This window comes from Marmota flaviventris, chromosome 2, assembly GCF_047511675.1.
Source record: "Marmota flaviventris isolate mMarFla1 chromosome 2, mMarFla1.hap1, whole genome shotgun sequence".
Lineage (NCBI taxonomy): Eukaryota > Metazoa > Chordata > Mammalia > Rodentia > Sciuridae > Marmota > Marmota flaviventris.
Genome location: NC_092499.1, coordinates 198,714,578 through 198,726,808, shown reverse-complemented (window position 1 = coordinate 198,726,808; position 12,231 = coordinate 198,714,578). Strand labels below are relative to the sequence as shown.

General features: G+C 52.2%; 1 protein-coding gene across 1 annotated transcript; it reads right to left on the bottom strand.

Moving 5' to 3' along the window:
* Positions 1 to 2,589: 2,589 nt before the first annotated feature.
* Ocstamp (osteoclast stimulatory transmembrane protein) lies at positions 2,590 to 9,569 on the bottom strand. Its single transcript, XM_027954163.2, has 3 exons — positions 9,526 to 9,569; positions 6,482 to 7,484; positions 2,590 to 3,003 (listed from the first exon to the last, which is right to left on the bottom strand). The coding sequence occupies exons 1-3, from the start codon at positions 9,567 to 9,569 to the stop codon at positions 2,590 to 2,592; spliced, it is 1,461 nt and encodes a 486-aa protein (XP_027809964.2).
* Positions 9,570 to 12,231: the final 2,662 nt, after the last annotated feature.

Here is a 12,231-nt window from a genome sequence, read left to right as displayed (position 1 = left end):
ACAGGGCAGCCATGTGGAAAGGAAGCCTTGGTGGGGGCTTGGAGGCGTGGGAGGACGACAAGGCCCTGTGACAGGGGCTCAGTAACCTTCGGAGTGGGAGGAGGAGCGGATGGAGTGTGGCTCAGCTCCCCACAGGTGGTGACTCACGGCCTAAAAATACCCCAGAGCTGGGGGTGTGGGGTGCCAGGGGCCCGTCGCAGAGTTTCTCTTCTCCAGCCTCCTCAGAACCCGACCTCCTACATGTGCTTTGGAGGTCAGCTACGGTAAAGAGGCCTGAATGCAAAGTTCCCTGAAGAAGCCTGACCCGTGTCCCTCCCCAGGGAGCACACGTGCGCAGTGTCAGTTGGGCCCCTGTTGGATTCATTGGGCAACAACACAGCCAAAGGGAAGGCCATTTTATTTATACTGGAGTTTCTCAAGAAAATCCTAAGGTTTAAAAAAACAGCGTTCAAACTCCTCTTTCCCCAACTCTGGGTCTCGGCATTGAACACCGCAGGCAGCTTTGTCCCCGGGCCTTTCTCTGCTGTCTCTGTGCTGCTGTCCCTCATGTCCAAAGACCCAGCTCAAGGGCCAGCTCAACGCACAGCCCACCCTCCTGCTCACCAGGGCTTGCAATTTGGTGAGTCTTTACCAGTAACCTTCTTAAGTAGGATAAGAGAAGGGACTAGAACAACCTGATGAAGTGGAATGGCATAGGAAGGACGAGGCTGATGAGAGGAAATCGAGTACCGTGCACAGATGAAGAAGAGACTGGACAAACTGTTAAGTGCACGTCCAAATAGGGCACAATACATCCTACTACTGTGTATAATTATAATACACCCATAAAAAAATTTAAATTAAGAAAAAAAAAACAGATGTCTTTAATTAAACTTATCTCACATGGAGGGGGTTGCAAAAGAAAAAGTATTTTGAGTGGTGGTCGAAAATGTTTCAAAATCAATATTTTAGTAGATCTTCCCCAACTATTTGGATCGGAAAATTAAAAGTACACCCCAATCCCCTTACAGCCAGGGTTCCAGTGTAACTCAGTTTCCACCAATTCGATGCTACCATGTAACACACGGAAACCGGAAGGAAGCAGAGGCCTAATTTCGGCTGCTCCTATTTCTGCTGGTGACCTGAGTCCTGAGAGCCAGGCTACTAGGTTTGGCGTCCTGCATGTCAACTGTCACTCACAGCGAGTGGGTAGAGGGCATGAACCCCAGAGGCATGGGACACAGCGGCGGCCGAAGGTGCTGGTGGGCTGTGTGACAGGGAGCTCTGGGCCCAGGCAGGGATTCTGTGGCGTCCTGGGGTTTTCGTGTTTTGCCAGGACAGACCTCAGGCGGTCAGCATGGTTCTGGTGTCTCCTGCATGTTGTGTCAGCCAAGAGAGGACACCCAGGGCCCACCCTCTGAGCAGTGGCTTCCTAACTTCTTACCCTTCTGAGGATAGAAGAGGTGAGCTTCCTGGTGAATCAGATCTGGGGTCCCCTCCTCCAGCCCCACAAGAACCCAATTTCCTGTATTAAATCCTCCCTGGCTTAAGATAGCTACATCCATTTCTTTTACCTATAATTAAACTTTGGGCATTCCAATTGGCCCACATTCCTGTTTTTAAAATTAGATCGACTTAGAGTTTCCTATTTCTTCATTACTCATAACTCAGATTCTGTTCAAAGAAAGGCCTAGAAATAGACCTGGCAAGCAGGTATGTGCGTGATGAGGAAGAGATTGCCAATGCCTGCTTTATTTTTTCATCTCCCTTTTTGGGGGGAAAAAGTCAACTCAGGTGTTTTCTGATAGTTACGTAGGATGTATGGGCTGATCTGCTTTTTGTTCTTTCTTCTTTCTCTTTCAGCCCATTTCTGTCTTTTAAACCAACCTCCTTTTTTCAACCCCTCAAAGCATTTATTCTAGAATTTGATGTCGCCCGGTTCTAATACTCACATAAAAGCCAATCAAGAATATTATCTAATGTGCTATAGTGTGTGTGTGTGTGTGTGTGTGTGTGTGTGGACAGTGGGAAGCTCGAGGTCACACGGTGGGTTACATGTGGCTGACCCAGGGGTCAGGGACATACCTGGGGTTCATACTGAACAAGTGTGTCATTTACATGAAATTCAGATGGAATCGGGCCTCCTGTGTTTTTATTCATTGAACCTGGCGATCCTGCTGGGAGGCTCCTGGGGAAGCAGAGGAATAACATTTAATCTAAGACTTAATAAACACCTTCATTGATAAAAACAAAATATTAGGTTACTATAAATAAGTCCAGAGGGGCCAGAGGCTTATAAATAAGTCGTCCCTGGAGCATTTGGATCAATTCCTGATGCAAGGCCTCCCTCCAACAGGCGGAGCAGGGGGTGCGCGAGAGGCCCCGGACCACCTCGAGGCTGGAAGGGCCACCTCCTGCTTCCTTGTCTGACCGGCGCACAGCCCTTGCTAGTTGCCTTTCACGCTCAATATCTCCTTGCACATTCTCGCGTGGAAAGTAGGTCACAACAACTGTCATTATAGATGTGGAAACTGAGGCTCAGAGAGGTAAGTGTCCAGCCCAGGTCACCCAGGGAGGCAGCCCGAGGGCCAGGTAGCAGCTCAAGTCCGGCTACCCGCGGCCTCCTGCTCCTCTGCCCCGTGCCTCTGTGCGGTCCGTGAGGTCGGGAGAGGGAGGAGGCCCCGGGCGCAGCCGCTGGCCCCGGTGCCGGTCGTACCTCCTCTGGAGCCGGGCGCGCAGGTGGCGGATTCTCCTCGCCTCCTGCGCAGGGAAGAAGGCGGCGGCGATGGCGTGCCGCAGGCGCCGGGCGTAGGTCTCCAGCAGCACCGTGGAGCCGGCCAGCAGCTGCAGGCTCGCGGCGGCCAGCGCGGCGGCGTCCTGGGGGCGCTGGGCGGGCAGCAGCCGGCAGCCCGCCGAGGTGAAGCGCAGGTCCCACCGGAAGCAGTGGCGGGCGGAGAGGAAGGGGCTCTGGGCAGGGGGCCGGTTGAGGAGGAAGGGGACGAAGTCCAGGACGCTGTAGGCCGCCTTGAAAGGAGAGAAGGGGCAGTCAACCGCGGGCTCTGGCACTGCCCGCCCCGCCCTGCGAGGCCTGGGACCACCGCCCAAGATCCCGGCCCTCATCTGCAAAATGGGTGCGGAGATGACCCCCACTTCCTGGGAGGCCAAAGGTGACTGGGGCCGGCACGCAGTTGACGCTTTTGCCAATTAAAGAGCATCTGACAGGTGTCACCATGATGACGATGAGGATGATGACGACGACCTTTTAGCAGAATGCTTTAGAGAAGGCAAATTAATGCTCAAGGTCATTGGCCCTCCGCTAAGCCCCTAGTGACTATTCTCATGTACTGTCTCCTCAAATGTGAGTGAGCCTATGAGGTGCAGGCCAACAGGAGCCTCATTTAAGAGATGGGGAACCCAAAGCCACTGGGTGGGTTGTCATGTGGCCAACTCGGGGGCAGTCCCAGCCAAGAAGGGCGGTCCCAATATCCTGCTCAGAAGCCTTAGACCCTCCCGTGTCCACAGGTGTGCCAGAGGCAGGAGGAGCGGCCGGCAGCCAAGGCCAGCCCCGGGCTTGGAGGCAGCTGCTTAGTGGGCTCTGGATCTCCCCTCAGGGAGAACATTTCAGTAGCTTGGCAGGCAGGGTGTGGGGGTCTCACACTGCTGTATTTTTAGGGGATCATGAAAATGTTTTCATTTTGCTTTAACTTAGAAGAAAAAAAAATGAACTTTTATGCCAAACATTATTTTCAATATGTAATGTATTTGCATCCATTTATTTAAATTTTTTTTTTCATGGGGGAAGGAACCCATGATAGTAGCAAGCAGCTTGGTTCTGCCACTTTGGGTTTGATGAATTTGGGGGGAGTTCCCCCAACCTCACTGAGCCTTGGTATCCTTCTCTGTAGATGAGGGTGATGATAATAATTCCTATCTCAAGGATCATGGTGGCGATTAAGGAAACTACCTTATTTCATCCATTCTGAGATGCTCTTTTTTTTTTTTTTTACTTTTTAACGTCTTTAAAATCAGGACGTGTCTAAAATCAATATGACCGGTAACTGCTCTCAGCAGCCACAGCAGGTCACAATTTGCATACAGGTATCCCTTTAGCCTGAGTGCCCACCCCGAGGTTTTGGAAAGTGATGTGCATTCTTGGTCTGTGTAGAGTTTGACTGCCATCTCAAAATGTCTCCAAAAGAAACTCTGTTTCAGAAGTGAATGGTTGGACATCACTTGTCTCTGTTCATATATGATACACAGCCAGTGTAACCCCACGTGATGTTCAGCCACAAGAATGGGATCCTAATTAGAGTAAATTCTACACCATGTATGTATAATACGTCAAAATGCACTCTACTGTCATGTATGTCTAAAAAAGAACAAATGAAAAAATTAAAAATGATAATTAAAAAAAGAAGTGAGTGGTTATGTCTACTGAAACGAAGTCCCGAGCAGCAAGCCACAAATATATTAGTGAAGCAAGTATTCATGTTGAGGGATGAACTTTAGCCTATATTTTCTTGCCAAGTGAGAACCCACGGGAAGGAGGTTTGTGCTAAGTAAGACTGAGTCACGAACCCCTGTGTGAGGGCCTGCCACACCCTGAAGCGCTCAACGAGGGCAGAAGGAGCTCCCAAAGCCCTGGCAGAGACGAGGCGGCTAAAGCCAGGAGGAGGGCTGGGCCCAGATGCTCCCCAGAGGGTCAGAGGCACCAGGGTCAACACTCGCAGAGACACGGCCCAAGCTTGGTCAACAGGGCTGGAGAAATAGAGGGACGTCACCAATGCTCCTGAAGACACCGAGATGTTGGCCAGAAGCCTGGGATACTTGTGACTTGGCCAGCGTCATTCAGGTTTGGGCTTGGGTGGAAGGACATCTTAGGAAAATTAACCAATTACTTTCTATTTTTCTTTTATGTGTACATGAGAGGAGATGTGGTGAAACAAATCTTTGTTAAATAAAAGTGAATTACTTTCACATGAGTATAATTGGAAGTCTAAGTGAAAACAAAGCATTGAGTCAGGTTTAATGGATAGCATTTCCTCTCTTATTGATATATCAAACAAGAGTGTGACTTGGAATTGATAGCATCTTAGATATGATGAATGAAGTCTACGTCAATCAGGGAACACTCTTAGACCATTCCCTGACACATTTCTTTCCTGTGATCTGTGGTAGGAAATGCATTTTACAGCATCTTCCAAGCACAGATTATATTATAATTGATGAAAAGTTTCACAAAATAATACATAGCCTTATTACCTGCAATATACTCTCATAATTTTCTAGTTTATTTCATTAAAAAAAGATAACTTTTTATCATGATCACCTAAACTGATTTCTTGCAATTCAAAAATAATTTTATAATATATAATAAGTATTTGATAAATATAAGCTCTTAATATTATTAGCTCAGGGTCTGACATTTGGGTGTTTTTTTATGCAATAGGCTTTTGTGTGTGATCTCACTATTAAAAATAAAAAATACAAACTGAACATGGGGGCACATGCCTGTAATCCCAGTGTCTCGTCAGGCTGAGGCAGAAGTATCGCAAGTTTAAAGCCAGCCTCAGGAGATTAGTGAGGCCCTAAGCAACTTAGCAAGACCCTGTCTCAAAAATAAATAAATATATAAAAATAGAAAGGGGCTAGCGATGTGGCTCAGTGGTAAAGCATCCCTGGGTTCAATCCCTAGTACAAATAAACAAACAAATATAAATAAATAAAAAGAAAAGATTGGAAACCACAAATCCTGATCCGAAAGTAAATACAACCTTATTTGTGGGCTCTGTGGTCTGTCCTGCGTCTCCTTGACCATGCCGCCTTTGCAGAGCAACCATGGATAATACACAACAGATGGGAGGCTATGTTCCAATAAAACTCGATTTACAAAATCAGGAAACCAGCTGGATTTGCTCTGAGAGTCACAGCTGACTGACTGATGGTCTAGGCCATTCCTATCCAGGCGTGAGCTATTAGTAACAGCTACTATTTAATAAACCTCTTTTGTGTGGCATGTAACTCAAATGCAGGAAATGAGGCTAGAGTGTTTGGATACTCCTGCAGGGCAAGTGATTTTCAGGGTTCTGGGTCTTGGCATCTGCACCTACAACAGGAGGTGAAAATAGAACCACTTTTTAGGCCTCCTGTGGGGATCAAATGGGCTCATTTGCTGTTGCCCAGGCCACATGGCTTATCCAAGGCCTATGTTTTGCAGGCAAGTAAATGCAATTGCATGTCAGGTGTTTTTGGTTGTTGTTTCCAGTACTGGGACTGAATGCAGGGATGCTCTACAACTGAGCTGCACCCCAGCCTTTTTATTTTGAGACAGGTCTTACTAAGTTGCTGAGGCTGGCCTTGAACTTGCGAACCTCCTGCCTCATCTTCCTGAGTAGCATTACAGGTGTGTGTCACTACGCCCAGGTCTGCAAGTCCAGGGGTCAGTGAGGCTGCCCCTTCCCTCCAGGAACTGACCTAGGTCATCTCCCCTGCCAGCACTTACATCATACTTAACCATAAGCGTGACAGGCACAACTGGCAACTTCTGAGCCCAATCCACTGCCGCCTGTGCCAGCAGGAAGGCCATGTGGTCTGTGGCCACTGCCACAGCTGTGGCCACCAGGAGCAGGGAGAGAAGCCCCAGCCTCAGGAGACAGTGCAGCAGCTCCTCCCGGGACAGCTTGGGCCGGGCTATTCCGAGCAGCCACGGGGGTGGAGGAGCCACTAGGTGGGTGGCCTGGGCCTGGGCCAGTTGCCGGGTCAGCTGTGGTGTCTCATAGATGTTGTCAAACCGCAGGTCAGTCAGGTAGCGGTGGAGGTACCAGGCAGATTCCACCAGGAGGCCCAGCATGAACATCCCCGTGACCACCCGCTGAGTCCCCAGTGCTGCTGCCTGGGCCAGGGACTCCAAGGCAGAGAAGTCCTCCAGGACCCCCTGAGTGACCCTGAGCATGTGAAGCCGGAAGGCAGAGCCATTTCCCTGGCTCTCAAATGTCAGGCCCCGGCTGCCCGATCGGCTGGTGGGGCCCAGTGCTGTGGACGCATTGCGCAGCTGGTGAGTGGTATTGAGCAGGCTGTCCAGGGAGCCCTCGGTGACGCACCTAAGCACCTGTCCAGCTGCACCCATGTTGGCCAAGACGTTTGGCACCACGGCAACGGCCAGGGTGGCAGTACTGTAGGACAGGAGCAGCCGGCGTCCCTGTTCCGTGCCCAGGGTGGGCACACTGAGCGCGAACAGGCAGCGGACCGGGGGTACCAGGCCCAGGCCCAGGAAGACCAGAAGTCCACACACAGTGGCTATGATGCCCGAGGGTCCTGAAGGATAAACCCACGAAGAGACCAGCCGATGACAAACCAGTTCTGCGGCAGCAACAGCCAGGCAAGCACAGAGGAGGAGCTGGGTCAGCAGCTGGCCACAGCTGGCTGGGACAGACTGGGAGAAGGCATCCCAGGCAGCCTGCAGTGGGTCAAGGGCCTTGCGGATCCCCAATTGCCAGAACCTCCACCTGGACACAAGGAAATGGGAGGACCCTCCATCAGGGGGCGGGTGGGCTTGTCACCGTCCCTGCCCCTCAATGCCAAGGCCTGCTAGTCGACGCCACCCTTTTGCTACAGAGGCAGGCCAACTTTCCAGATGGGCCAATCAGAGTTAACCACTCCCACCCACGTGACAACGCTGAACCAGTCACAGCCCTCCCCAGGCTGGGTCTCGCTGGAGTGGTGGGCGAAGAGCCCAGTCCTGCGCAGCTCCTGAGGGTGGGGGGCGCCTGCCCGGGCTGCGGAGCCCGGAGCCTAGTGAGGACAACTGGCCTGAAAGAAGGAGTCAGGGAGCCGGAAGCCCAGACAAAGGGAGAAGGATCAAGGAGTGGGAGGGGCAGAGACGGAGACAGAAGCTGTTTCCCTGAGCTCATCGTCCTGTGGCCCTGCCCTTTATCATCTGGGGCAAGGAAGGAGGGCCGTTAGCTGGTGGCAGGCAGGAAGCGGGTAATGGTGGAGATGGACAAGGCTGCACACCTGTGGAGAACGTCACCTGAAACACGCCGGGCAAGGATGGAGGGCATCGCCTCTGGTCTGTCCCGATTCAAACCCCTGCTCCACTGCTCACAGCTGTGTGGCCTTGTTCCTTAAGCCCCTGTGCCTCAGTTTTCTCATCTGTAGAATGTGCCTCCTAGGGTCATTCTGGTCACATCATAAGCACCACCTGAGCTATTATCTGTCATTAGCGGGTCAACACCTCCAGGGCAGGGGCTTTGTATCTTTGGGTCACTGATACATTCCGAGGGCCTGGAATAGTGTCTGCTAAGTATTCACAAAGATATGGTACTCATAAATCTTCACGGAGCGTGGCAGGATGGCTCCTGTTTGCTCAGATCAGCAGGAATCAAGGCCAGCAGTGAGGGCAGGATGCTGGAGGAGGTAATGAATGCTGAAGGTAAAGAAAAGGTAAGACATAATTGTCCCTGTGTTGGGCACCGAGGTGAATTAGGTCATGGGCCACACACAGGACAAGTTCACAGTTAAATTGGGGAGATGTGAACAGGACATTAGAGCGTAAGTCCACCATAAAAGGACTCTCAGGAATGGTCAGCCTGGGTCTGCACTGGGGTGGAGAAGGTGGAGGGTCATGTTTACCTGGGAGAGTCAGGAGGGCTTCCTGGAAGAGGTGATATTTAAGCTAGGGCTGGGAGAACAAGTGTCATTTCTTACGTGGGGAAAGGAGGCTGGGTGTCCCGAACAGAAGGAGCAGAGCATGAGAAGGTCCTGCACTCTGACTGCTCCCTTAGGAAACAGGGTTGGGGACTTGAACACGCCGTGACGCGTGAGGCCTGGGGCACTGGACCAGAGGCCACATCCTGGGGTCCCAAGGGCTGAATCCAGTGTGCAACTTTGCTTTGTTTTGGTCCACGCCGTGGGTGTGTGAGAACTACTGTCATCTGGATACAGGAAGTTTCACATTGAAATTGGGATTTCTAGCTTCTCTTGAGAAATGAGAGCATCTGGGTCAGGGCTCCTGCCTTTGCAGCAGGTGGCCAGAGCTGAGGATCCACGGCCCCCTTTGACAGGGATGCACCCTTCCAGGCTGTGCCCCACCCTTCAAGGTACAGGACTGAGGGACCCTGCCCAGCACAATCCCATCTGGCTCTTGAAGGCATTTGGATGTGGGACTAAACGCCCCTTCTACCGTCTAACTAGTGTTTGGAACAGGGCAGCTGATGAAATACCAGCTAATCATATAATCATAAAAACCAGTACGAGGTTGCCCTGGGAGCCAAGTTCCATGCTGGGAATTATAAATGACAAGGACACCAGGTGACATTTACGGAGTGCTCCCTTGAGCCAAGCCCTTACTCAACGCTCACAACAGTTTCATAGACACCATTATCATTCCCACTTCACAGATGGGGAAACTGAGGCTCAGAGAGGGGGAGGGTGGACCCAAGGTCACACAGCCAGGGAGTGGAAGACCTTGAGGGCTTATACTCCTCCCAACAGATTGCTGATCTTTTCTCACCTGTGGCCCTCACTGTCCAAAGTCCCCAGACCTACCCAGTCCTGACGAGGTGCTCAGCAGCTCCACAGAGGCCCCTCATGGTCCCTGAATGGCAGTCAGTGTCTGGCAGCGGTGGCAGGTGGAGTGGCCATGGGGAGAACCCTGCGCTTCTGCTTTTCTACCCTTTAAGCCCTCCTGGCTGCCTGTCCCGCCTGCCTGGGCCCACCTCCTGGGGGTTGGGTGAGCTGCCTCACCCTTTCCCATAGAGAGGGCCAGTGGAAAGTGTGGGAGGAGAGCAAGAAGTTTCCCAAGAAATATCTGCAATCCCACTAGCAGGAAGGTAGGCTTTGCCCCATTTTACAGAGGAGGAAACTGAGGTTCAGAGAAACCAGCTCATTCACGGTAGTGCGAGACAAAGAACTCAGCTCCGCTTCCCCTTTCTCCCCTGTCCCTTGTGTCCCTTGTCATTGCCCCAAGGGACTCGTGGGGGGGGGGATCCACTGGAGACAGTGAGATCCCTGCTGGTCACAGAGGTCTGTGACTGGCCACTGCTCCTGTCCACTGTCCTACTGCCTTGGAGGGAATAATTCAGACCTGTGATCACCTTGCTGTATACCCGGCATTACAAACAGAAGGCACTCAATAAATGTCGATCACCCGCATGTACTTTATGCTACTGTCACTTCCAGGCTGTTCTGAAAGCCAGTCCCACCGGGAGTAGAGACATCTCCCCCAGCATCTCTGCACCCCACCATGTGGGGATGGACACAGCTAGATGGCATCCCAGGCTGCCTGTCGTTTGCCCCTAAAAGGACACGTTCCCTGGGCCACTTGCTTAGATCTAAAGAGGAGCGTCCTGCCTCCCGATAAGGGACGTGACCTCTCATAGTCTCATAGCCGAGTGTGGCCAAACTCTCCTGGGCCATGGGTCCACATCGGCAAGGAGCAGGCACAAAAGTCTCCAAGGCAGCCGCCGTGTGCCTCAGGGCTGGGAGGGAAGCTCACGCACAAAGCAGGTCCCATGGAACTGTGAACTGGGACAGTGTGGGCTTGTTTGGGAAAGGCAGCTGCTCCTCGGGCCCAGCCAAGTGTTAAAGCCCCACAAAAATGAGGCATGGATGGTGCTGATCCATCATGGTGCCGGGGCCAAAGGCAGCACGAGGACCACCAACTTGCAACCTCTGCAGGGGGCAGCAGTCAGGCCTGCTGTCCAGCTGTCCAGCTGCAGGAAGCAGGGAGCACTCCGTGAACTGCAGGGGCCCTGGGCTGTGCGCAGCAGACAGGAACTCAAATGCCAGCGGTGCCGGTTACTGTGCTGTGTGGCCTTGGGCAAGACAGAGTCCCTTTCTGAACTTGTGCGTCCTCTGTTATAGCAAAGAGAATCTATTACCTACTTCTTAGGATTGTTTGAGGACTCAGGAAGATAATGTGTGGAGTATCCAGTAAGCAGTAGATAAATGCTCATGCCCTGCTCCCTTCCACCTGGGCTGGTAGCTCTGCCTGAGTGAGCTCTGGGCTGCTCAGACTTGCTCATGCAGGCCTCTGTGATGCCCCCTCGGCCACCCTCACCTGGGCCTCTTCACACAGGGAGTCAAGGCACTGTGCTGGTCAGAAGGGAACCCACTAGCGCTGGCCCGGGTTCCACAGAACCACCAGAGAGCTGAGTGGTTAAGAACCACTTAGTTGTTTCCAGAAGGTCTATGGATTTGGGGACTGGGGACTTGGGAAAGGAAAGAGCAGAAGGTATTTTTGGCTTTTTTTGACATTTGTGGGCAGTCACCCCTGCCCATCTAAGGCTGGCCTGACCTCAAGGCCCACCACATCCGGAAGGGGCTTTGAATCATCAAAACAGAGCAGCCTTGTCGAGGGGAATTTCTGGGTGAAGGATTCAGAGGCATGAGACAGAGGGGAACTGGGTGCCCCGGCTCTCGGGGGCTTGGTCTAGAATCACAAGCAGAGGTCTGTGAACTCCTGGTGACACTGGGTTTTTTAGCTTGTGGGTGTAGAATGAGGCCACCATCGAGAAGGTCAGGAGTGCAGCGAGGTGGTGGGGATCTTGGCATGCAGACGGGACCACCTGACAGAAACGCAACGGGAGCCCCGGAAATGAGTCACACGCTGTGATTTTCTAATAACCGCATAAAAAAATGAAATTAATTTCAGTGAAACTATTTTATTCAGTCTAATATATCCAAAATAGGATCCTTTCAAATGTCAAATATCCTGTCAAATATTATCCTTTCATATGTAAAAAATAGAAAATATTGCTCCTAGGACAGTTCCCATTTGTATTTCTCATGTTTTTAGAATCGGGTCGGCGTTTTGTACTGTGACACACCTCGATTCAGACCAGCCACGTGGTGAGGGCTCAGTCCCTCACTTAGCAAGTGGCCTCTGTGTTGGGCCGGGCAGGAGCCAGCTGCCCCCTCATCAGAGACAGTTCCACTGGGCAGTGAGGCTCCCCGCCGTGGCCACCAGTGACCACTGAGGCCAAGATGGACCCTCCAGATGGTGTAATCTAGGATCCTGGGTTCCAGCGCCTTCCCAGGCCAGGAAGGTGGCAGAGTGGGAAGAAGGGAGCCAGGGTGAAAGGACACGCAGCTCGGGACTGGGGTAGGTGACAGTCTTGGCTCCCCCACCCCACCCACTAGGCTCCCAGCCACTGTCGCCAGGTGGCACGAGGGCCCCACATTGCTAGCTCAGAGAGGGGAGAGCATCTGGGTCAGGGCTCCTGCCTTTGCAGCAGGTGGCCTTTGCAGCAG